The sequence below is a fragment of the Carassius carassius genome, chromosome 16, assembly GCF_963082965.1.
Source record: "Carassius carassius chromosome 16, fCarCar2.1, whole genome shotgun sequence".
In the NCBI taxonomy this organism is placed as follows: domain Eukaryota; kingdom Metazoa; phylum Chordata; class Actinopteri; order Cypriniformes; family Cyprinidae; genus Carassius; species Carassius carassius.
Genome location: NC_081770.1, coordinates 16,345,748 through 16,370,802, shown reverse-complemented (window position 1 = coordinate 16,370,802; position 25,055 = coordinate 16,345,748). Strand labels below are relative to the sequence as shown.

General features: G+C 36.8%; 3 protein-coding genes across 5 annotated transcripts; 1 reads left to right on the top strand and 2 right to left on the bottom strand.

Moving 5' to 3' along the window:
- Window positions 1-4,186: 4,186 nt before the first annotated feature.
- On the bottom strand, window positions 4,187-9,813 carry mstna (myostatin a). The gene is made up of 3 exons (XM_059569297.1): window positions 8,974-9,813; window positions 7,406-7,776; window positions 4,187-5,333 (listed from the first exon to the last, which is right to left on the bottom strand). The coding sequence occupies exons 1-3, from the start codon at window positions 9,341-9,343 to the stop codon at window positions 4,965-4,967; spliced, it is 1,110 nt and encodes a 369-aa protein (XP_059425280.1). The 5' UTR covers window positions 9,344-9,813; the 3' UTR covers window positions 4,187-4,964.
- Window positions 9,814-12,426: 2,613 nt separating this feature from the next.
- On the bottom strand, window positions 12,427-18,995 carry ftcd (formimidoyltransferase cyclodeaminase). Of its 2 annotated transcripts, none has more exons than XM_059569295.1 (14): window positions 18,838-18,995; window positions 17,222-17,405; window positions 17,010-17,138; window positions 16,816-16,904; window positions 15,302-15,481; window positions 15,014-15,151; window positions 14,796-14,927; window positions 14,650-14,711; window positions 14,417-14,546; window positions 13,805-13,966; window positions 13,609-13,652; window positions 13,111-13,249; window positions 12,774-12,869; window positions 12,427-12,567 (listed from the first exon to the last, which is right to left on the bottom strand). In XM_059569295.1, exons 1-14 carry the CDS (start codon window positions 18,889-18,891, stop codon window positions 12,484-12,486), a joined length of 1,623 nt encoding a protein of 540 aa, XP_059425278.1. In that variant the 5' UTR covers window positions 18,892-18,995; the 3' UTR covers window positions 12,427-12,483. The 2 variants fall into 2 exon arrangements, with proteins under 2 accessions (XP_059425278.1, XP_059425279.1); XM_059569296.1 differs by having other exon boundaries at window positions 12,427-12,560.
- Window positions 18,996-20,010: 1,015 nt separating this feature from the next.
- Window positions 20,011-25,055, top strand: cnot9 (CCR4-NOT transcription complex subunit 9). 2 transcript variants are annotated; one of them, XM_059568689.1, is made up of 8 exons: window positions 20,011-20,175; window positions 20,847-21,002; window positions 22,639-22,754; window positions 22,841-22,950; window positions 23,025-23,134; window positions 23,224-23,322; window positions 24,319-24,410; window positions 24,612-25,055. In XM_059568689.1, the coding sequence occupies exons 1-8, from the start codon at window positions 20,158-20,160 to the stop codon at window positions 24,778-24,780; spliced, it is 870 nt and encodes a 289-aa protein (XP_059424672.1). In that variant the 5' UTR covers window positions 20,011-20,157; the 3' UTR covers window positions 24,781-25,055. The 2 variants fall into 2 exon arrangements, with proteins under 2 accessions (XP_059424672.1, XP_059424671.1); XM_059568688.1 differs by having other exon boundaries at window positions 20,012-20,175; window positions 20,820-21,002.

The window sequence follows — 25,055 nt, the reverse complement described above, 5'->3', positions numbered from 1 at the left end:
AGCGTGTGTGTGTTTGAGCGACAGCTGGGCGAACCAATCAGCAAGCCACATTTTGTTTGTTACGAGGGCACCAGCCAATCAGCGCGTCCGGGCCTCGTTTATGACGCAGGGTGGAATTTTGGACCAGACGTTGTAGCGCAGCCCACGTGATTTATAAGAAACTGAAAGTCTGAAACTGCGTAGTAGACTTGAGAAAGGTCTTTATTTCATCACCGCGTAAAAACTGGATGCAGAAAAGCAAAATTTTATGATCTCTTTTTTTAATTTGATATAAGGAGCTAATTTGTTTTATGCAGGGGCGATCCTATGATTTTTTTTAGCTGGGGGGCACAAGAGGGGCCACAGTTAATACAGAGGCAGAGGGGCCAATCTTATGTTGTGCATTTGGTCACACTATATTTTAAGGTCCAAATCTCGCAATTAACAAACCATTAACTATGACTTTTGTCTCAATAAACTTCTAATATGATGCTTATTTGCAGGGCTACAAACAAAAACAAATCGAGTAAGGAACCATTGGCTCCTACAAGATAAAAACTTAGGTGCCATTTTTTATTTTTTTAGGTGCCACAGAATAAATGGGTTTTATTTATTTTAATATTATCTATCTATCTATCTATCTATCTATCTATCTATCTATCTATCTATCTATCTATCTGTCTATCTGTCTATCTATCTTTCTGTCTGTCTGTCTGTCTGTCTGTGTCTCTATCTATCTATCTATCTATCTATCTATCTATCTCTATGTGTGTGTGTGTGTGTGTGTGTGTGTGTGTGTGTGTGTGTGTGTGTATGTATGCATGTGACCCTGTACCACAAAACCAGTCATAAGGGTACAATTTTTCAAAATTGAGACTTATGCATCATCTAAAAGCTGAACAAAAGCTTTCCATTTATGTACGGTTTACAATTTTTTTTTAAATCTGGAATCTGAGGGTGCAAAAAAATCTAAATACTGAGAAAATCACCTTTAAAGTTGCCCAAATTAAGTTCTTAGCTATGCATATTACTAATCAAAAATTAAGTTTTGATATATTTACAGTAGGCAATTTACAAAATATATTTATGGAACATGATCTTTACTATCCTAATGAGTTTTGACATAAAATAAAAATCAATAATTTTTACCCATACAATGTATTTTTGGCTACTGCTACAAATATACCCAATTATGGCTCATGTTTTCTTGACTTTATCAGCATTTTAATCCATAGATGACCTCGAAACTAAGGTTCACTTAAAGTTGGAAATAAATGTCTTTTCAAACTTGAAATATACAGTCACACATTGTTTATTACACACAATCTGTACCAATATCATGGACCTTAAGCATTACTTGGCCACTGAGTGTAGTTTGGGCTCCTTCTCAATGCATCCTGGAAATCTTATCATGCACAAAAATAAAGGTGCTTCATGAAGCCATAGAAGAACCTTTTTTGTCTAAATGGTTTCATAAAGAACCTTTAACATCTGAAGAACCTTTACATTTCACAAGAAATGTATGTGTGTGTGTGTGTGTGTGTGTGTGTGTGTGTGTGTGTGTGTGTGTGTGTGTGTGTGTGTGTGTGTGTGTGTGTGTGTGATTTAAGGACACGCAAAAGTTATTCTGAGGTCAATGTACATTAACGTTGCAATGTTTACAAGCTTTACATGTTTTCTGCAGTTTGAATGCATCTTTTCCTGCTTTTTAAATGCTGGCAAGCATTTTTGTTTGGTTATTTTATTTCATTTTATATATATATATATATATATATATATATATATATATATATATATATATATATATATATATAAAGAAAATCAAGTGCAATGCAACTAACCATATATCGTGCATAGTTAGCACAGCAAATAAATGAATACTTTCTAATGTTATTTTATTATTTGCTGTCCTGACTATGCACAATACACACTCACACAAATGAACACACACACACATATATACATATATATATATATACAGGTATATTTGAATTCCATTCAAAAAGTGAAACTTATATATTATATTCATTCATTACATAAAGACTGATATATTTCAAATGTTTATTTCGTTAACACTTTAGAATAGGTAACACTTGTTAACTATTAACTACAACATTTTTCTCAATAAATTCTTCATTTGCTGCTTATTAATAGTTAGTAAGGTAGTTGTTAGGTTTAGGTATTGGGTATGATTAGGGATGTAGAGTAAGGTCAAGTAGAATAAGGCATTAATATGTTCTTAATTAGCACTAATACATGGCTAATAATCTAGTAATATGCATGCTAATAAGCAACTAATATGTGTTACCTATTCTAAAGTGTTACCGAATATAACTTAAGACCAATACAAAGAAAGAATTTATAGAAATCTTGGCAAACTAAAAAGTATAAAAATGAAAAGTATGAGCATGTACAGCACTCAATAATTAGTTGGGGCTCTTTTTGCCTGAATTACTGCTGCAATGTGGCGTGGAATGGAGTCGATCAGTCTGTGGCACTGCTCAGGTGTTATGAGAGCCCAGGTTGCTCTGATAGTGGCCTTCAGCTCTTCTGCATTCATGGGTCTGACATGTCGCATCTTCCTCTTCACAATACCCAATAGATTTTCTATGGGGTTAAGGTCAGGCGAGTTTGTTGGCCAATTAAGAACAGGGATACCATGGTCCTTAAACCGGGTCCTGGTAGCTTTGGCACTGTGTGCAGGTGTCAAGTCCTGCTGGAAAATGAAATCTGCATCTCCATAAAGTTGGTCAGCAGCAGGAAGCATGAAGTGCTCTAAAACTTCCTGGTATATGGCTGCATTGACCTTGGACCTCAGAAAATACAGTGGACCAACACCAGCAGATGACATGGCACCGCAAACCATCGCTGACTGTGGAAACTTTACACTGGACCTCAAGCAACGTGGATTGTGTGAGTCTCCTCTCTTCCTCTCAACTCTGGGACCCTGATATCCAAAGGAAATGCAAAATTTACTTTCATCAGAGAACATAACTTTGGACGACTCAGCAGCAGTCCAGTCCTTTTTGTCTTGAGACGGTTCTGACGTTGTCTGTTGTTCAAGAGTGGCTTGACACAAGGAATGCGACAGCTGAAACCCATGTCTTGCATACGTCTGTGTGTAGTGGGTCTTGAAGCACTGACTCCAGATGCAGTCCACTCTTTGTAAATCTCCCCCACGTTTTTGAATGGGTTTTGTTTCACAATCCTCTCCAGGGTGTGGTTATCCCTATTGCTTGTACACTTTTTTCTACCACATCTTTTCCTTCCCTTCGCCTCTCTATTAATGTGCTTGGACACAGAGCTCTGTGAACAGCCAGCCTATTTTGCAATAACCTTTTGTGTCTTGACCTCCTTGTGCAATGTGTAAATGGTCATCTTTTGGACAACTGTCAAGTCAGCAGTCTTCCCCATGATTTTGTAGCCCACAGAACTAGACTGAAAGACCATTTAAAGGGCTTTGCAGGTGTTTTGAGTTAATTAGCTGATTAGAGTGTGGCACCAGGTGTCTTCATTATTGAACCTTTTCACAATATTCAAATTTTCTGAGATACTGAATTTGGGACTTTCTTAGTTGTCAGTTATAAACATCAAAATTAAAAGAAATAAACATTTGAAATATATCAGTTTGTGTGTAATGAATATATAATATAAAAGTTTCACTTTTTGAATGGAATTAGTGAAATAAATCAACTTTTTGATGATATTTTAATTATATGACCAGCACCTGTATGTGTATATATATATATATATATATATATATATATATATATATATATATATATATATATATATATATATATATGTATATGTGTGTGTGTGTGTGTGTGTGTGTGTGTGTGTGTGTGTGTGTGTGTTTGTGTATGTATGTATGTATGTATAATTATCCATAAAAAACATACAGATAAATTATATGAAAAACCTTTTTGAAAAATCACATTAAAACTTTTCTTAAGTGCACTCATTGTCCTGGGGACAGACTTCTACTGTTGTTGCCCCACGGGGCCTCCATCCCACAGAGGAGCCCTCCAGAGAACAAAATAACAGAAGAGAGGCTTTAGCTTCCATGGAATATGGGTTTGTTGCTTTTGAGCACCATAATGTGCTCCACATGCTTGGAAGGGTGTCAGTGGTGTCACTCTGTTAAGGGTTACAAAGGGACAAAACCAAAGAGGTCCTTTAAGGACACGAAAAAACAACTCAGAGACATCAATAACAGGCATTTTACTTGGTACATCAGATCAAAACTACAACATGATTTTGAACTATAGAATCTATACAATTATTTCCATGTTTTTTTAGAAAAACATATCTATGTTCATCTCTTGCCTATGACATTGTGTAGGCTAACTAGTGAATTTTGTTGATAAGAAACAAAAGATGCAGGCTTTTGGGTAGTTGACATGTTCCAGCAATGTCTAAAAAGCATTTAAAGATTATTTGTAAATGTAAAAATTATGACCAGTTACAGCGATAACAGAGTTCTCTTATCCCTATCATATGTCAACTACCCCATATGCTATGAAACTGCAGAAATCCTAAAGTTTATTGTTTGGACATCATGTTGAGTGAGTTTTTGGGTCAGTGTTCCTGTTTTTGGGTCACTGGGGGATAAGTGACTTTATATAAATAATCAACTATACAACCCCCTTTGACATTAATTTAAAACTTAAAGTACTTTTTGCAATTTTTACATTCTGATATCAAGCTGGTAAAGCCCATCAGGTCATCTCTATGCTCAACTGCATTCACAGAGGAAGCCTTATACCTTCATAAACAAAGAAAGCCTTGTCACCATGGTACTATTGTCCTTGTTTGCAAAAGTCAATGAGAACGAACTAAAGTAATTGGATAAGTTGGTTTGTTGGGATCCTGGTGTGGTCAATTGTTTTAGCAGGAACTATTTTGCCAGGGACAAGGTAAAGGTTATTTCACTTCCCCTCTGGTCCAGAGTAGTGAGGGCTTGCCGTAGCTACTCAAGAAGCTCAGGAGCAGCCACAAAGGTCCACGACCATTGAAGGGATTTTTCCGTATATTATCTGCTCACGGTCATTGAAATACAGCATGTTTATGGGTGACATCTTGGTGGGCGTGCAGCAGGGGCCTACGCTGCCCCGAGGGTTGGCCTTGTTGACAATGTGACTGTGGGGGTACTTCTGCACACATTCACCGGAGCAGTAATTGGCCTTGTAACGCTTGGGAGCAATTATCCAGTCCCAACCGAACTCCTCGAAGTCGACGGTGAGTGGATACCGGCAGCAACGTGACTCGGTGGAATGCTCATCACAATCGAGGCCTGTGTCCCGTCTGGACCGCTTGCCAGTGTCTGATATTTTCACTTCCAGGAAGGGTTGCTGGAAGGGCGGACGTTGGAAAAATTAGCTAAGTCATGGTCAATGAAGTTCAATAGTGCAATTAAGAACATACTTGATATTAATTGCAATACACCCCAAACAAACCTTAACAATCAAATCTATGTTCAAGCATATAATGGCCCTTTGTGGAGTTCGAACGTACCTTGTCCTCCACCATTACTCTGACAACTCATTAAGACTTGGCAAGCCTAGCAAGCCTGAATAAGATTTGACCAATTCTTAAACCAATTCTTTTAAACTACACAATGTACATACAATGTACATACAATTTAAAAAGCTAGACACCGTTAGGCCAAATATATCTTTATTCACAAGACCCGCAGTTCCTAAGTGGCCCCTTGGCAATGCACATTTTGCATGTCTCCTTATTCAAGCACACATGATTCAGGTCATAAACTCGTTAGTAGAGAAGCCAAACCTAAAATCAGTGCGTCAGACAAAGGATTAATGCAAAATGTGCAGTGTTGTGGGGCTTTCAGGAACAGAGTTGGAAACCACCAGACGTGCCCAATCCTGTTCCTGGAGACCCGCGGAGTCAGTCACACCTGTCTGTAATTATTAGAGGCTTCTAAAGAATTTAAAGGGATAGTTCACCCAGAGATTAAAATTCTAATTACTCACCCTCATCTCATTCCAAACCCTTAAGACCTTCATTCATCTTCAGAACAAAAATTTGTGAATTGCAGAGCTTTTTGACCCTGCATAGACAACAATGCAACTACCATGCTTGAGGCCTAGAAAAGTAGTGAGGACATCATTAAAATTATAGTCCATGTGACGGAAGAGCAGAAAAGGTTGAATAAAGTCATTTTTGTATTCTTTGTGCACAAAAAGTATTCTTGCAGCTTCATAAAATCAAAGTCTCTTTAAGAAAAGTCATGTCACTCTGTGGCCAGTTTTGAAACGCCTCTTGGGCATGCAAGTGCAACTCCTATCTCTTTGAATGGGGAAACATCAAATTCTACAAAACTGTTTTGTAAGTGTGACGAGTGGGGCGGGGCCGAGGGACATGGGAGCGAGGCCGGTGGAGTGATTGGAGATGAGTTACACCTGTTTGACCCGCCGGTCTCGAGGCCCATGGAGGAGATGGAAGGATATAAAACTGGAGCGACGACAGTGAAGGACGAGAGAGGACCAGGCCTGGGCTTTTAGTTGTGTTTTGGTTTTTATTTGCGCGCACCAGTCGTCCGTGAGGGGCTGGTGTGCTGTTTTGTGTTTGTTTTGTAATTAAAGTTTCATTTTGATTGTCCGCCGGTTCCCGCCTCCTTCTTCCCGACGATTAGGAAGTTTAATTCATTACAGTAAGCTTGCGATAAAATGTCATATTTGAAATGACCAAAGAAAACTGATAACAACTGTGTCATAAATGTTGTTTATTCTGCTCAAATATTGTTATAAAAAGCTTATTTCTCAAGCTAGATCAGCCAGTTCGCATTCGCAGTCCTAAGCGCACGTCTCAGAAAGCTGACTATTTCTATAGCAGCAGGGATTTCTAACGGAACCTGCAATGACACGATGACTTTACTGATTAGTGATTGGCTCTTTCATTCAGAAGGCGGGGCTTCCTGCAATTAAACGACCATATTGAGCATTGTATTTTTCACATTCAAAACTATACGAGTGACATGTCTTGGGTATTATAGTATTTGATAAAATTAAGTTTGAACCCCCGATGTCACAGGGACTTTTCTGATGATGTCCTAACTTCCTTTCTGGGCCTTTAACATGTCAGTTACATTGCTGTCTATATAGGGTAAAAAAGCTCTCGGATTTCATCAAGAATGTCTTCATTTGTGTTATGAAGATGAATGAAGGTCTTACATGTTTGGAAAGACATGAGGGGGAGTAATTAATGACAGAATTTTATTTTCGGATTAACTATCCTTTTAAGAAGTTGGTTCAGGTGAGTATGATCAGGGTTGGAGCTACACTTTCATAAATCTTTGGCATATCTGTTAATAAAAAGTTTGTCCAGCATTTGACAAGCCAAATATACTTTGTTGACTCCTAAAGAAGCATGGACCTAAGTACCAATGCATGCACTGACTTACCAGTCCTTCTTCTCCGGATTCTGCAGAGGTCACAGCCAGATCATTTCCATTTACATCAAAGGCCTTGATTTCTATCCCAAAGTGACTCTCAGGCTGTTTGAGCCACAACTGCAACAGCTGCTTCATGTTGATGTGCTGCCAGGAGTTTGTCCGGGCGTTCACGTCAATTTTTTGCGCTCGTATTCTTGAGTGGTTGCTCCCGTCAGACAAAGCCCTCAGGTGAGATATCTGGATGAAGACTGTGGTTGGCTCCTCAGCTGGTCGGAGGTAGATCCAGAGCAGGGCCTTGAGGATGCTGTTAGGCATAATCTTCGGGCTCAGTGAGAACATGCAACACTTCGGCATTCCCTCAAGATGCGTGAAGGCTTGAGCTGCAAGGTATTAAGTTTACTAAGACTATGAATACCTTTTTCACTCCACACTCTCAGAAGATATAATGTGGAAATACATTTTACAGGGCAGGGTTCCTCAAATCCTTACTGTAGGGCCACTGCCCTTCAGAGTTGAGCTCAAACCACAATCAAACTTACTTACTTGTGATTTTCTAGGGATCCTGAAGACCTTGATGAGATCACTCGGGTGTGTTTGATTAAGGTTGGAGGTAAACTCTGCAGGGCATTGGACCTCCAGGGCAATATTTAAGGAACCCTGCTTCTGGGGTACAAGGACTTGTTACCAGGTCAGTAACAAGTACCAGTAACTTAGCAGCGTATTTACCCCAAAAGTTCAAAGTAGTACCTTAAGGGTACATGTTACTACTCTAATGTACTAATATGCAAAGGTAGAAAGGTAGAAAGCTTCAAAGTTGTCCATTTAAGAGTACAAAAGCCCCACTGACAAGATGTTGCACCATCCCTATACAAAAGGCAACTCTGCTCCTGGGACCACTGTTCTGCAGATTTTAGTTTGCAACCCTAAAAAAACTGATCACTTGAAAATTCCAGGTAGGGATGTTTATTAGTACATTTGGTAACAAAAATCTGTGGGACAGAGGCCCTCCAGGGGCGGAGTTTCCCATCCCTGCATAAGTTTGTAAAAATCCTATTGTTGCTAGAGTAAAATTCAAATTCTCCAAGCAGAATAAGAACCTTTATTAATCTTTCTTTACTCTCTTTTTATGCTGTCACAGTTGGAAAATGTAAATCACCACAGTTGGATGTATTTATCGATTAACTACTGTAATTAAGGTTTCCATTTAAAATCGTTGAAAAGAGCCCTTATCTTCACAAGCCAAATGTGCTTTCTTTGTTTACTCTTGGTGCTCAGTTTTGTGTAAAACAAGGTCTGTTGCCTTTGGCCATCTTCCAACAACAGCTGAATGAATGAACCATAGTGGGTTCATAGTCAACCCTTTCAGATAATACAAGGCCCTCAAATGTATTTGGACACTTGAGCCACACTTCAAAAAGTATGAATTTCATTGCATTCAATAACAATATAACAAACAAAGTAGCATCTGCAGCTGATAATCAAACTTTCACAGAAGTAACTTGGCATACATTTTAAGTGTGACTTTTGTTTCCACATGTTTGTGATCACCACATATTGTAGTGCATCTTGCTACTTACGTTCTGTGGCCATGGTAATGATGGTCTCACTGCTGCTTTGTTCCTCATCCTCACTAATGCCTCCATTTTGGTCATACTGATCCAGGAGCTCCTGCAGTGGAGGTGCTTTGGGTAAGAGTAGCTTGACAGTGTCTCTGCTGATATTCGGAGCTTGTTCTAGACGCAGGATGCTCAAAATCTGAGACTTAATGGAGTGCAGGCGCATGAGTTTACTCTGCTGTCTAAACTGGCAGGTCGTGCATTGGCCGTTGTCTTCTCCAGGTGTCACAAATGCTTGCAATGTTGTTGTTTTTGTTGCTGCTGTTGAGCTCAGGCTCTGGCTGTGTGACCCCAACACACTCCAAAAGCTCAGATAAAGAAGGATAAACATGTTTTCTGATGCGTCTTTGCAGACGTTTACGCATTTGGAAATGGATGGCCTTTATGCAATCTCTCCAAACAGCACTGGACAGATGTTCAGCCTCCCAGGCAGTTTTATACTTAAGATTCCCTGCTGTTAGATATCCCATGATTGGTGGGATTGATAGGAACAAGTCCAGATGAGAGGAGAGTCCAGAGAGGTTAAGGTCTTTAGGTTTTGATTTGAGGATTTTCAGTTGTATTTGTTTTACTCCATACATTTCTTTATGCAAATACCCCAACTATCATAGAAATTTCATTTAATATTGTGTTGTTGTTTTTTTTATTTAAGATACCCTCATGTTGTTGCTTGGGTGTTATGGATAGTTGCTAGGGTGCTAGTTGTTCTGAAAGGTTTTTACAGTGTTGCTATAGTTGATATAGTGTTTCAAAGGGTATTTGAACGTTTTTAGCTTGATGCTATCCAATTGTTAGTTGAAACAAGATGCCTTCTGATGTTCATTCATGTTTATTTTGCCTTATAACTACAAAAAAGGAAGCAATGATTACAAGTAACACCAGTCAGGTAATAAGATTACCTTTTTGAAGTAACTAGTAAAGTAACACATTACTTTTTAATTAACAAGAAATTATCTGAGCTTTCAAAAAAGGAACGCCAGTTAATATGTTTTCCCATTTATTGACTGACAAGTCTCCTGTTCCCATATTTGGAGAAATGGGAAGTACAGAAGCATTGTGTGCGCTGTGTGAAGATGATGTAGTTCTGGACTAAATGTGAATGTAAATGCATTAATTCATCACACTTGCAAAAAAAAACTGATTTAGCATTCATCAAAATGAATTAAAACAGTGAAATGCAAACTCAGAATATGACGCAAACCTTGAATTTCTTACAAAATGACAAAATTTGAAAGCTGACATTTTGTTTCATACAAAAAGTAACCTGCTCTGTCTTGCCTGTCGGTGCATTGTCAGTGTCGTCTTTGCTCCGCCATGTATTTTTACCCGTGTGAGAACATGGTGTTTGGCGTGAGAACGCCACAGCTTGTAGGACATACCAACAGTAACGGTCTTTGTAAAGGGCCAATTCAGTGGGTGTTTTGAGTATTCCGTTTAGCATGTTTGGGTAGTTGCTAGTTGTTCAAAAACATTTTAAGTGTGTATCCAAGCATTTGATAGTGTACTTTTCTGTGTAAACACCTGAAAATGAGTGTATGAGAAAACACCACCAATTTTATGTTGGTAAATGGGCTTTCTATACTTTTAGACCACCGTTATAGTTTGTAGCATTGTGTTTTGGTGATGGGTTGCCTCTAGAATATGCAGAGCTGGCGACTGAGGACAATATTGCCACAGCTGTTCTCTGCAACTGCAGAAACAGATGCCTCTGATCTATCTATCTCTCTTTTCCAGCAGTGCAGCTTTAATAGATGCAAAAATAACAACAGATGAGAGCTATGCAAGGACAGAGGAAGTGGGATATTGAGCGTGGCCTTTGGTGGGTCATTCACAGCACCACCTGCTGGTGCATCATCAAGTTCAAACAAAAACTAACACTCCTCAGAGAGATAAAAGCAGGTGTAATGGAGAATAAAGCTGTTGTCATGAGATATTTGAAAAGATAAAACCAAATTGATCAATCTGTTGGATATTTGTTCAGTTTATTGGGTGCATGTTATTCTAGAAGTTGTGATAGTAAAAACAGCTTGGTGTGTTTCCTATCATTACAACTATGCGGTCAGACAATGGGTGGAACTGCTTATTCAAAATATGAAAGCACAAACCACAACCACTTTTTTTGTTGTTGTTAGTTTTTTTTTTTATTATTAATGGCAAGTGTCAGGCTCTTTTGCAAACCTAAGGAATGTTACATTACAATTACTTCATTGAGGACCACCCGTCCCACGTAGCGCGTGCGCGCACAGAGTTTAAGCCCAATTCACGCGTCCCACAAATTGAGACTGTGTCACGCATAATCAATGCTTGCTAAAAGAAAGTTGGTCGCTCTATATCCTCGAGCCCCATGCAGCCAAACGAACATTACTTGACAGTTCAGCACTCTACTGTTGCCACACCCACCCCTCAGTTGAACTGCTGATTAGGTTGTTGTCAACTTTTTCGTTGTTGTCATGACAGCGCACGCACGTGCATACCAGACACACTGGGAAGGAACTTTGCACGCTTTCCAATTCGAAAAATGGAGAAAGAGACTCTAAGGCACCGCCATCATCAATTAAAAAAGAGAAGGTGTGTCCTGTTTCAAACTTTTGAAAACTTTTAAAACTTTTTTTTATGCGCCTGCCTTTACTAACATGCGAGTTCACCATCCTTTCTCCTCGTGAACCTCTGGAGTTGTGAGTTTAGACTTTTTTTTTTAACTGTTCCTGTGGTGTTGAGCAACTTCAATTCATTTTAATCCTATAATTGTCTATTATAATTTATTTAAAGTGAATAAATTGTAATGAAAAATAAAAAAAATTAAATAGCTAAAGTAAATCATAAGTGGAAGTGCATCTGTCAATTCTGTCATGAGCATACATCAGCAGTTATACGTTTAGGGGAATATGGCATTATTAATATACCATGTAAGGTGGTATGTGCTAGAAATGGGTAAATCACTATCAGTTAGTCTGCCCATGGTGTGGGGGCAACGCCGCGCAAGGCAGTGTCCCACATTGTCCCTCAGAAACATACCCCTTGTCCCCCCTTGGGCTTATTAGCAGGTGGTCACCCTATTGATTACGTTGTCACTCACTTTAAATTTGTTACTTGGAAGTGGCATGAAAAGTATTTATACACTGTCTATTGAAATATGAGTGGTGCTTGTCTGTGCAATCCTTGCTGCTATTATTCTAAGATATTTTGGATGGTTGCCAGTGTGTTGAAAGGCTGTTTTATATAGTCTTCTGGCTGTTTGTTTATGTCAAAAGAGTACATTCGCACAGCTCTTATTCTGGTAAGTGTAAGTGTTTTTGCCAAAATCTCTTTCCTTAACAAGCTGCACAATTTTATTCATCCTTCATGTTTGTAAAGTGGTTACAAAATGCGTTTAAACTAATGCACTTACAGTGGCAGTCTGGGCACCAGAGGGTTTTAAGTTGCACATCAGCATGTCTTTATTTGATTTGTTCTTGTGAGTTACAGTCTGCATCATTTCCTGCGGTCGGCTGTCTCCAGTGCTAAGTTAGCATTCTCTCTGGCGTTCTTTAACAGCGCAGACAATGTCGCTTCAGTCTTAAAAACAACAAACCACAAATATGACCATGATCACCAGGAACAATTCCAATTAGCTCTTTGACATTTCTGAGTTCCTCAAAGCAAGTTTCGTGTCTCTAAAGTGTGGTTATTAAATGTTGAAAAAAGTTGGGATGATTAAAATGCATTATGGGAACTATGACGTAGATTTAGATAGCAGTTGTTCAGTGTTTTCTGATACTCACGGCGGCCCTGAATGAAGCATCCTTGATGTCCTTCAGGTTTATAATAACGTTGTAATATGCTCCAAATACTGCTGTTTCCAAAGCTTTTGCTGATACCTGCACATGACAGGAATTGTGCATTGCAATAAATGCTGATATCAGCTTATTTATGACCATCAAAGTCATGTTATTTTTCATTTTTTCCAAATGCAAAATCAGCTTTTTACTCTCAGTGGAAAGTGCATTGCTTGAAAGGATGTTGTTGTTTTTTTTGTCTTTGCATATGTCATCACAAGCAAAAAAATATTTTTTTTTATACATATTAAAAAAATTTTTTTTTTAAATAGTTCAGTCTCACCTGAATGTCTGATTTACATGCCACATTTCCGTATTTTACCATCTCTTTGAGAACAGGCCACAGTGTGTTTATTCTCTCTGCCAGAGACAGAGGAACGCCCACCGCCGCCTTCAGACCCTCCTGCATGGCTTCTTCCCTCCTGTACAGTCAAAGGGGTTAGACATTTTGAAAGGTTGTCCTAGCTACTGCACAATGTTTATGTGTGTTTTTGCCAATGCAATTGTAATTTGCATTCTACAACTAAAGAGAATTTACGTTGGCAGTCAAATGCATGTTGTGTAACATGGTAGTTATTGCTTTTCTCTGCAAATATATGTCTAGCCTTTCCTGTTTCTTTTTGTGAAGCATGACATTTGTTTGCAATCGATCAAATGCTTAAACTGGTTTAAAATGATATGGAATGCTCCTTAGTTTTCTGCCGACATATTGTGTCTCTAGTTTGATGGATTGGAAGGATGTTTTTGTTTGTTTGAACTTCACAGAGGTGATTAACTGTACCTTTTGATTTCATCAGGTGTGCCTTTGGGCAATTTCAGAGCAGCCTGTACCGAAAAACACGCAAGAAAACAATTAGATGTCAAGATAGTATCATCTAGCAATTTTGTTACACAAGTGGTATGTATATGCTGGCAAATAAATCCATACATTTTAATTCGCCAACTGTACATTTCTATGGTTATATGTGGTCGTGTACCATGTAGCTGTTAAAAGCTGTCGAATCAGCGTCCACTTTTAATAATAAGTCGTTCATGGCTTCATGAAATGGAGGAATAAGTTTCCTCATCTCCGCATCCAGAGACTCAAACTGCCTCTTCCCGTATGTCATCTGACCGACCATGCAGCCCAGAGCTGCACCCTTACAATAAGACACATAGACATAAAAATAAATAATATATATAATGCAATTTTAATATCTATTCAGAATATGTGTGTGTGTGTGTGTGTGTGTATATATATATATATATATATATATATATATACACACACACACACACACATATACACACACACACATTACATTTTTTTATATATTAATAAAATACAGTTAAAACTATATACATATATATATATATATATATATATATATATATATATATATATATATATATATATAAATATTTTTATATGATATCTTTTAAATGCATATATTTAAAAATGTATTATATAAACATACAAATATATAATATAAATTTACAAATAGTGCAATCTGTATATAAAAAATATACAGTCAGTATGAAAATGTATGGTTATTCTATATATAAATGAATATAGATATAAATAATAAAGGCATAATCTTCACGATTACCATAGCAGCGATTGCCGCAGAAACAGACCCTCCACCAGGAGCCGCTGTTCTGGCCCCAACACTGTGGACGAACTTCTCTAGAGACAGAGACACAAGCCGGCCATCGTCCCGGTTGTCCCTTACCATATACCTAAACTCAGCATCAACCAATCAGATACAGACATCACCGAGAAGCCAAACAGAATAAGAAATGTCACTTATTTTCGGTATATATATTGTATCTTAGGTCTTACTCTATGATTCTCTCCTTTGGAACAAATGGCCCCAAGGAGTCGAGTCCTAATTTGCTGATAACCTGACAGAAGAATGTAAGAGGAATGACATCAGACCTTTGACTTGCTGCTGAGTTGAATGTTTGACCATGTTCATTTTAACCCACCAGTCGGATTTTGTGCTCCTCTTCCACAACGAAGAGCTTTTCTTTTTGGATGTAGAAGTCCGCACAGTCCAGCATCGCCTTCAGAGGAATCAGCCCGACTATCTGGGACCCCACCACTGGAAGGTTCAAATCCTGGACAGGGAGAACAAACACACACCCGATTCACTTCTGATTCAGTTTCAAATGATTCAGATTCAGCTTTGAAAAAACGATCTCACCTTGGCATCTCTGCAGATCTCCTCATAGACCATGTGCATGGGCGTCACCTCAAAGTCCAGGATGTTGGTGGACACCTGAGCAAGGTTGGCCTCTTCCAAGTACCATCCCATTCCCTGAACCTTTCTCAGAAGCCCAGGCTGCGGGAGGAACAATCAGTGAATTAACAGGAACAAGAACATAATCAAAACCTCAGGGAAGTGATACATACAGTACAATTATTCTCAAGTTCGAGATTTGACGCACTCTGAAAACCTAGACCGACCCACTGAGGTCACACACAGACATACCTGATCTTTCCCACGGCCCTGTTCTCTAATATCCAGTGCGATTCTGTGAGCCTGTTCTTTAGTGCTCAGAAGGTTCACGTTGTAGGCGATGAGAAACTTTCGGGCGCCGGTTACTGTGGCGCCCCAAGAAGGGACGAAGGTGGCGGGGCCATATTCAGGGGCCCATTCGCTCTTTTTGAGCTGAGGAAAGAGGTCAGAAAAATAAAGCACATTTCTTTAACTTAATGGCACATAAATAAGTGCCGTTCCTCAGAATGTAGAACACATGTGTGAAGTCTGAAAGTTTTGATGCGAATGCTTTTTTTTTAAGTTTTGACGTTATGGTAGAAATTCCCCTTTGCACCTGACTTACGTTAAACCTGGTGTTTCCCGACACCAAAAAAGATCCTCAGCTGAATTCTCGGACCACAATCGCAATAGCTCTGAACACACCAGAGAACCAGTTTAACCAGTTCAGTGAAGAATTACAGCTACCCAACACCTAAGAGTCTCACTGATGTCTCGATAATTTATGAACTTTATCTCTTGAGACAAGAAATCTAGAGTTCCACTGCACTGCATTCCAATCACAGAGAATCCCTGCAGCGAAAAGGTTTATATATATTAATAGTTACATGGCAAAGATAATATGATTATGCAGCATTTCCCTGGAAAATGGTTGGTTCTTTATACAGTATATGTCAGTTCAGCAACCCCTTCCCCTTCTCTTACTGGCAAATTTGGTTTTTGATTACCTCAGCTTCTTACTCAAATCATTAGTTCTCATGGTTGTAATAAGTAACACAAGTATTCTTTGTTTTCCTATTTATTCACTGACTGTTCTCCTGTCTCTGTATTGAGAGAAATTGGGAGTGAGGCACTTTCTTCAGCCTGAGGCTTATTCATTTCACTTTTGGTGTGAAAGGGCCTTTACAGTTGCCAAAAATATAATTTTTAACAAGTAAGCAAGCCCAGGGGACAAAAAGCATGGAAAAGGTAACTGAATTCATTACTTTCTAAAATAAGTAACCAAGTAACTCAATTAGTTACTTTTTCATGGAGTAACACAAAATTGTAATGTGTAATTTTTTTTTTTATTAACTTTCTCCAATACTGCTAGAAAGTTTTATCCTTGACCACTTTTGCATTATTTTTCTCCAGAAATTTATAAGCAATAAAAATGGCATTATGGAAATAAGTTAACAAACTGTCCGGGCCAGTGTTGCCACCTAGTGGGCAAACCAAATAATTATTGCAAAAAAAAAAAAAAAGAGAGATTATCGGAATGACTTTATTCAGACTATGTAAACACTGGCAGCCAATCATAATCCATAAATATCTGAAGAACTTAAGTATTTAAAGTGACACTGCAGTGCTGCTAATAAACAGAAAGATATTGTACATTAATGTGGACATTATAATATAATTATCGTTCTTGGTGTGAACAGGCCTTAAGAAGACTGTAAAGTGGTCATGGATTTGTGGTCTACGAGCCCTAAGAAGTGAACAGAATTGAGGTCTAGCTGAGTTTTTACCTTCTCTGGCAATGCTTCATATTCCCCTGCACGGACTGAGGGAAGTGACCTTCTGCTCTCTTTTCTGGCCGCCTCTCCGTAGAGATAGACTAAAAGGTCAAGACAAGAAACAAAGGAGAATGGAGGTCAAAACTGAAGCAATTCTCAAACGATTCAGCTAACAGACAGCATGACCTTTGCTTGTACAAACACACCAGGCACATTGAGCATGTCTGACAATCTCTGGCCAAACTGATTGGCACACTGTACACACTCCTCCATGCTGACGTTCTGCACCGGTATGAAGGGACACACATCCATCGCACCCATCCGAGGGTGTTCACCTGTTCAAAAACATCATGTTTTACAAACTAAACTCATGTGAAGTATGATATATCTAGATCATTTACTCCCTCCACAGCAGTACCTGAGTGTTTGGTCATGTCAATGAGTTTAAACGCAACACGGGCGGCATTCAGCGCCCCCTCGATGACAGCCATTGGTTGTCCCACAAAAGTGTACACCGTCCTGTTTGTTGAAGACCCTGGGTCGACGTCCAGCAAACTGCAGCCCTCTGTGGCAGAGATGGCATCGGCTATGGCGTCAATGACCTGGATATTATATATTGGTCAAAATATCGCAAAACACTTAAAAATTGATACATCATCATACACAGGCTCTAAAGAAGATAAATAAATAATTGAATTGTAATTTTAATTTGAGTGTCAATATAAAGTATGTTTTATTTACTTTTTTAATTATACTTTTTAAAAGTGTGGAGTTTATATTTGTAAAAACAAATGCAGTTAATTCACTTGAGAAAATTTCCGTTAAAAATACATTTCAAAACAATTCATGCAATGCAGTTTTTACAGTTTACTTGGCCTTTATTTGTCAACAACAATAGGCGTACTAAACAATAACTTTTCATAAAACATTTTTATTTGGTGATTAAAGTCTCAAAGTTACCTTAAAGCTAAGTGTTTGTTTCACTGAAAGGAACCGAATCATTCCATCAAGAATCGGAATACACTACTCATGGTGTGAATTTAAAGGGATAGTTCACCCAAAAATGAAAATTCTGTCAATAATTACCGTCATGTCGTTTAAGACCTGTAAGACCTTCGTTCATCTTCTCAACACAAATTAAGATATTTTTTATCTAACCCTCCTATGGAAAGGCTCAGAAACGTAGCAAAGAGATCGTTAAAATAGTTAATGTGACATCAGTGGTTCAACCGTAATTTTACGAAAGCTAGGAGAATACTTTTTGTGCACAAAGGAAATGACTTATGTGATGTTCTCCAAAATGGCACAATAGGGTGACACGGAGGAAGCAATTTGTCGAATAAAGTTGTTATTTTTGTTTTCTTTTCACACAAGAAGTATTCTTGTAGCTTTGTAAAATAACAGTTGAATCACTGATGTCACATGGATTACTATACCGATGTCCTTACTATGTTTCTGAGCCTTGATTGTATGAGGATCCTTGCTGTCTATGGAGCTCTAGAAATGCATCAAAAATATATTAATTTGTGTTCTGAAGGTGAATGAAGGTCTTAAAGGTTTGGAACGATATGAGGGTGAGTAATTAATGATAGAATTTTCATTTTTAGTATCCCTTTAAGAAGAACTGACTCATTATGGCGATTCATTCGGGAAACTATTCAGCGTGAGCTGAATCTGATTGACTAAAAAGAACAGGCAAATTCGTTCGGAAAACAGTGTTTTTGATTTTTTTTTAAATTTGTTAAAGGACAAATCATTCATTCTGTAGGCTAATCGGGATACACTAGTTGCGTTTTTTTGTTTTTGATTCAATAAAAAAGATCAAATAGAGTAATTTGACCAGGAACCGGACTATGATTTTGATTCACAAAAACAAATGTCACTGGTCGTGCTGTTTGTTTTTGAACTCATTAGAGTCGTCCAGGAATCAGACTACAGTGGTTGCACCTTTTGAAAGTCCACATTGATGGAAAAACCATTAACAGAACATAATTACTTTTCTCAATGGAACTGGTCTGTGTGTGTTTATCTTACCTCCTTGTTACGCCCCTCTGAGAAATTTGGTACACATTCCACCAACTTAGCCATGACTGAGAGACAACACAAGCTTTCCTCTCACACACTTGTCTACTGACTACGCTGGTTCCCAAACTTGGAACCATATAAAGCGTCGGCAAACATATCTTTTGAATAATTAACCTGTCCTGTGGACTGGATATAGGTCAGTTGGCAATGATTCTCCTGTCTTCATAGATAACCATTTTTTGGGAGGGTTTCCCAAAGTCTGAACAATGTTTGATGGGAAACCCTCCCAAAAAGTCAGAATACATTGGCCTTTTTCTAAACCAGCTTCTGACTATGGCTTGGTTAAAAATTGGGGCGAGAACCTGACATTTGGTCTTTCAGTATGTAGCAGCTAATATAAAACCTGATAAGACCGACAGTTTAATAGTTGACTCTTGAAAACCACTCAGACCGTTGCGTCATGTCCAGAAAACAGGGGCCGTGATGTCTGGTTAATGGATGACCCAGAAAGGGGCCAAAGAGCTGGAAGAGGAGGACAGTTTACCCCTTCCCCGTGTTTTTGGATGGTACACATATACCCTCTTGTAACACTGATATTATGCAAGAATGAGAAGTGTAAAGTTCAAAAAAACAAGAAACAAAGAAAAACAGTTGCTTATGTGGCCTGTATTCACATGCTTTTCTAAAATAATCAAACAAAAATCTCCTTTCAGAAATATTACAATAATACAACCATTTTCAATTGTAATAATATAATAATTATTATTATAGTCATTTTTATTTTAAACAATATGTAATAATAATATACTATTCTTTATTATTTTCTATCTATCTATCTATCTATCTATATATATATATATATATATATATATATATAGATATATATATATATATAGATATATATATCTATATATATATATATATATAGATATATATATATATATAGATATATATATCTATATATATATATATATTACAAAATACAATATTTTTTATTGTAATAATCTAATAATAGTATTTTTCTTTTTAATAATAATGTAATATATAATATCTTATTATCTATCTATCTATCTATGTAATTAATAATACTATTACAGTGATGTACAGTAACAGAGTGAGCTTGGGGGCAGCAATGAACGCTAGATCTGTTTTAACTTACGAAAAAGAAGAAGAACCGGAAGAGAACCGTAGAAGAAGAAGCAGCAGCAGCAGCGGAAGGCGGTTGATTTCCCTTCGCTTGTTTGCTCATGTAAACCGAATTTATTTCTCTTTATTTTAACAACTACAGCTCACTTTTACTCTGGAGGTCATAATAAAGTGATAGGGAGAATGTTGGCTACAGGAACGGTGAGTTTTGGCGGGGTCTTGGGCGCTTTACGCTTTTGTTTATTCAGGAGCCTCGTAGAGCTAACGGCTAAAGCTAATGCAGTCAGTTACTATGGTGATGTATTAAACCTCATACACGCGCTGCTGTGTGTGTTAGGATATGATTAAATATCTTGCGCACTAGAGTGAGTTTACATATTTATTGGAGTAACTTAACTTATTTTTGGTCTACCGAGTTACTCTCGTGTAACGTTACTGTTTGTAAACACGCGTTGTTATTAGTTATGAATGTGTGATTAATAGTTGTATACTTATACTAAAGAAGCTAATTGTACAGAATATGAGTAACGTTAGTCTGATTTTGTCGCGGTTTCTTGTGGAAATAGTTTTATAATCCACTGTTAATAAAAAGTAATAATGATTAAAAAAAATTCTACAAGATTACAAAGTGTATAAATAAACAGAAAATAAACCTAAACGTCTAAAGAATGATTTAATGGAATTATAAAGCAAGGTAAAAATATAATCAATTTATTATATAAAATAGGCATTTCAGTTAAGGTGCAATTGAAGTGAATGCACAGAACGCATACATTTTAATAATAACAGTTAGTTGTAATATACATCAAGTGATGAGTTGTCTGTCTGTGAACTGTGTCCTGTAGACGGTAACCACGGCTGGTCTGACACAGGTGGACCGTGAGAAGATCTATCAGTGGATCAACGAGCTCTCCAGCCCCGAGACGCGGGAGAACGCCCTGCTGGAGCTCAGCAAGAAGAGGGAGTCTGTGAGCGACCTGGCCCCGATGCTCTGGCACTCCTGCGGGACTATAGCGGCTCTCCTGCAGGTGCCTGACTGCCACTTCACCCTCAGATCAACATGTGTTCAATTTGTATTTTATAGGGAAATTCTAGAATTCATTTAGCTCTATATACGTGACCCTGGACCACAAAACCAGTCATAAGGGTTTATAGATTTATGCATCATCTGAAAGCTGATTAAATAATCTTTAAATTAGGATCGGACACTATTTGGCTGAGATACAACTGTTTGAAATTCTGGAATCTTAGAGTGCAAAAAAAATCTGAATATTGAGAAAATCACCTTTAAAGTTGACCACATGAACTCTTAGCAATGCATATTACTAATCAAAAATTAGATTTTGATATATTTAAGGTAAGGATGTACTAAATATCTTCATGGAACATAGATGTGTTCATGGAACATGGTAATGATGTTTGGCAGAAAAGAAAAATCAATCATTTTGACACATACAGTAGTATTTTGGCTATTTCTACAAATATACCCCAGCGACTTAAGACTGGTTTTGTGATCCAGGATCACATATATTGTCATTTTATTAAAACTGTAGTTTATAAAATAGCGCTTAAATACAATTACAGCTCTGTAGGCCTAAACCAAAATCTGTAGTTGTGTAAAAAGTCAATACAAATATTACAATCTAATAAAGTGTTAATATTTACATCTAATAATTAACATCTTCCCCGGGAACACATGATAGGTAAATATTGATAGCCTGAATGCACTGTAAGTCGCTTTGGATAAAAGCGTCTGCTAAATGCAATTATTTTTAATTTAATTTAATTTAATAAAGGAAAGTGTTATTTTGCAGAACAAAAAATTAAAACTGACGAGTTAACAAGGAAAATACAGTATGTAAAAAAAAGAAAAAAAAAGTGTAAATTAAAAAATGGGGAAAAAGTTATTTTTTACCAAGTTTAAATTGATTTAATGGATTTTTTTTTTCAATTCATAATTCAGCCAAATATTTTTTTTATGAAAATGGATGACATTTGGCTGTAAAATAATAATAATAAAATTATCAAAACTAATTAATTAACAATTAATGAAAACAAAGTATAACAATTTCCACTCAATGATAGAAAATTACAAATATATATATATATATATAAGTTATTTGTATCTTCCTTTTTATTGAGTTAGCTGATTTGTTTTAGCTTATAAATTTGATCTAATTTTTATTTTTTTTGAAAATGCTGTTTAACAGTAAAAAAGGTCTTAAACTATTCAGATATTATGTTCAATTTTAGAGAGTGAAAATGTGCAAATATGATTGTATTTATAATACACCATATGTGCCAATTTTTAGAGTATAATCATTATTTTCGAATTTTTAAAGTATATTAGTAAGTAATGAAAATCCAATTGAAAATTTAATCAAACAAAAATAACTTTTTTAAATAAATGGTCCTTTTTATCTATAAAGTACATGTTTTGTATTTATAAATTGTCAAACCTTTTTTTTCTGGGATGAAAATGAATTATATTTGACCATAAAAAAAAATTAGTTCAAAATTGTCATTCACATTAACTCAAATATTAGAAAAAGTATAATGGGGAAAAATAATACATACAATAAATAATACTAACAATATAACTTTCAAATCTCAGATTTAATATCAAAAAAGGTGTTCTTAATGTTTAATGTTTTATTTTTACAGGAGATTGTGAACATCTACCCATCGATAAACCCCCCTACACTGACAGCACATCAGTCGAATCGAGTGTGTAACGCTTTAGCACTGCTGCAGTGTGTGGCCTCCCACGTAGAGACACGGTAACTCACTTCCTGTACACACAGGACATGACACACTACTATTAATCCTGTGCCATGCTGACTGTATTTTTGTCTCTCATCCTCAGCTCTGCTTTCCTGGCAGCTCACATCCCTCTGTTTCTGTATCCCTTCCTGCACACGGTCAGTAAAACTCGACCCTTCGAATACCTGCGGCTCACAAGTCTGGGCGTCATCGGTAAGCAAAGCGGCGAATACAGAAAAGATATCAAACATTGTTTTAGTGTGTATTATAATGTATTTGTCTGATAGGTGCACTAGTGAAAACAGATGAGCAAGAGGTGATCAACTTCCTGTTGACCACAGAAATCATTCCTCTCTGTCTGCGCATCATGGAGTCCGGCAGCGAGCTCTCCAAAACGGTTCGCTTGCAAAAAATATCACCAAATAACACGAGTGATTATCTGAGTGTTTACACATTTAGACGGAGGGATGTGTGTTGCTCTTTCAGGTGGCCACATTTATACTGCAGAAGATCCTCCTGGATGACACGGGTCTTGCGTATATCTGCCAGACCTACGAACGCTTTTCACATGTTGCCATGATACTGGTGACTCATTATATTCCTCTTATTCAGAATTCTGATTATGCTTAACTGACTTTTGTTACTGATAGATCAAGACACTTAAACATATAATAAATACATATATTTAATTCTATATTTACATTTTCTATATTCATATATATAATATACTTTAACTTTAATAATAAAGTTAATGTACTTTGATAAATAAAAATAAATTATATATATATCTATCTTTAACAATAATATTAATAATCAAATAATATATTATTATAGGTGTTAAATAAAAATGCAATATAAATTGTAACTTAATTTTCTTTAATGAATGAATACATTATACATTTATTTAAATAAATTTTATATAGATCTATATATATATATATATATATATATATATATATATATAATAAATATATATTAAATACAAAGTCTAAATTTGTAACTGCATTTTTTTATGAAAATGAATGCATTTGATGGAGAATTTGAACATATAATCAAACATATCAGTCTTAAATTGAAATATTACAAGAATTAAGGGGCAAATGTAGTAATAATGGTAATATTAATATGTAATGACTCTTGTGTCATTTTGGAGAACAAAATCAAATGAAAATATGGTATAAAAAAATTTTCATTTGTTGATAGAAAATTTAATAAAATTATTAAAGAAATACAAAATGCATAAATGAAAAAAAACATTGGATGAAAATGAATGATATTTGAAGGTAAAATGCTTTGAAATATTTTTTTCAGGTACTCTATCAAATTTAAATAAGAACAAATTAGAGAAAAGTAATACAATTTATAGTATTTACATGTAACTGAAAGTGTAATTAAGGAATGAAAATAATGCACAAATTTGCACTTAATTATACAAAAAAATCTAATAAATGCAAATATTAATAAGACGATAATATTTTTGATTCTATAAAATGTTTTGTAACTGCATTTATTGGTTTAACTGATTTAACATCACACATTTTTATTTGTATTTCTTTCTTTTTTGTTCTTTTTGTCTTGCAGGGGAAGATGGTTCTTCAGTTGTCAAAGGAGCCCTCTGCTCGCCTGCTGAAGCATGTTGTGCGCTGTTATTTACGACTTTCTGACAACTCCAGGTATATTTTTTTCACCAATATTTTCCCTGCTTTTGGAGCTTCTTGCTTAGTGCTGGCCTGTAGGAGGTGCACAAATGTTGCAGTTTGGCAAAGATTCGAATCCTGTTTGTGTTGCTGAATCATTTCAGTTCAATCAGTGTGATTGATCACTCCAAATAGGGAAGATCAGAAATCACAGAAATCATATTTTGTGTCTCTCAGGGCTAGAGAAGCTCTGCGTCAGTGCCTGCCCGACCAGCTGAAGGACACCACGTTTGCTCAAGTGCTAAAGGACGACTCCACCACCAAACGCTGGCTCGCTCAGCTCGTCAAAAACCTACAGGAAGGGCAGGTCACGGACCCCCGGGGCATCCCCTTACCTCCTCAGTAACACATCAGACTGTTTCACATACAAGGGCACTTAATATTTTTTTGCCAAGAAGCTCAGAAACGGTGCTCCGCATTCACGGTTTGTTTCGAGATATTAAAAATTGACTTGGGACTCTGCTGGACTGAGGAAGAGTCAGTCTCATCCATCGTTAGTGTTTTCTTTTTCCTCTTCATCCTTTTGACGGAATCAAGAGGAATCGAAAGACAGTTTTGTCTGTGTTTTTCATCACAAAAATGTGTAATTTTGAATGCTGTTAAATAAACAGTGTCATGCCA

What these genes read in the sequence shown, in the direction of transcription:
- ftcd (XM_059569295.1), bottom strand. Translation starts at nt 18,891, where the DNA reads ATGGCTAAGTTGGTGGAATGTGTACCAAATTTCTCAGAGGGGCGTAAC. An exon ending in CAGAGGGGCGTAACAAGGAG is followed by an intron (nt 17,406 to 18,837) that starts GTAAGATAAACA and finishes TATAATATCCAG; the next exon opens with GTCATTGACGCCATAGCCGA. An exon ending in ACACCTGATGAAATCAAAAG is followed by an intron (nt 13,250 to 13,608) that starts GTACAGTTAATC and finishes TTGACTGTACAG; the next exon opens with GAGGGAAGAAGCCATGCAGG.
- mstna (XM_059569297.1), bottom strand. Translation starts at nt 9,343, where the DNA reads ATGTTTATCCTTCTTTATCTGAGCTTTTGGAGTGTGTTGGGGTCACAC. An exon ending in CATTACCATGGCCACAGAAC is followed by an intron (nt 7,777 to 8,973) that starts GTAAGTAGCAAG and finishes AATACCTTGCAG; the next exon opens with CTCAAGCCTTCACGCATCTT. An exon ending in AATCCGGAGAAGAAGGACTG is followed by an intron (nt 5,334 to 7,405) that starts GTAAGTCAGTGC and finishes CCGCCCTTCCAG; the next exon opens with CAACCCTTCCTGGAAGTGAA.
- cnot9 (XM_059568688.1), top strand. An exon ending in GCCTCCCACGTAGAGACACG is followed by an intron (nt 22,755 to 22,840) that starts GTAACTCACTTC and finishes TCTCATCCTCAG; the next exon opens with CTCTGCTTTCCTGGCAGCTC. An exon ending in CGACTTTCTGACAACTCCAG is followed by an intron (nt 24,411 to 24,611) that starts GTATATTTTTTT and finishes TGTGTCTCTCAG; the next exon opens with GGCTAGAGAAGCTCTGCGTC.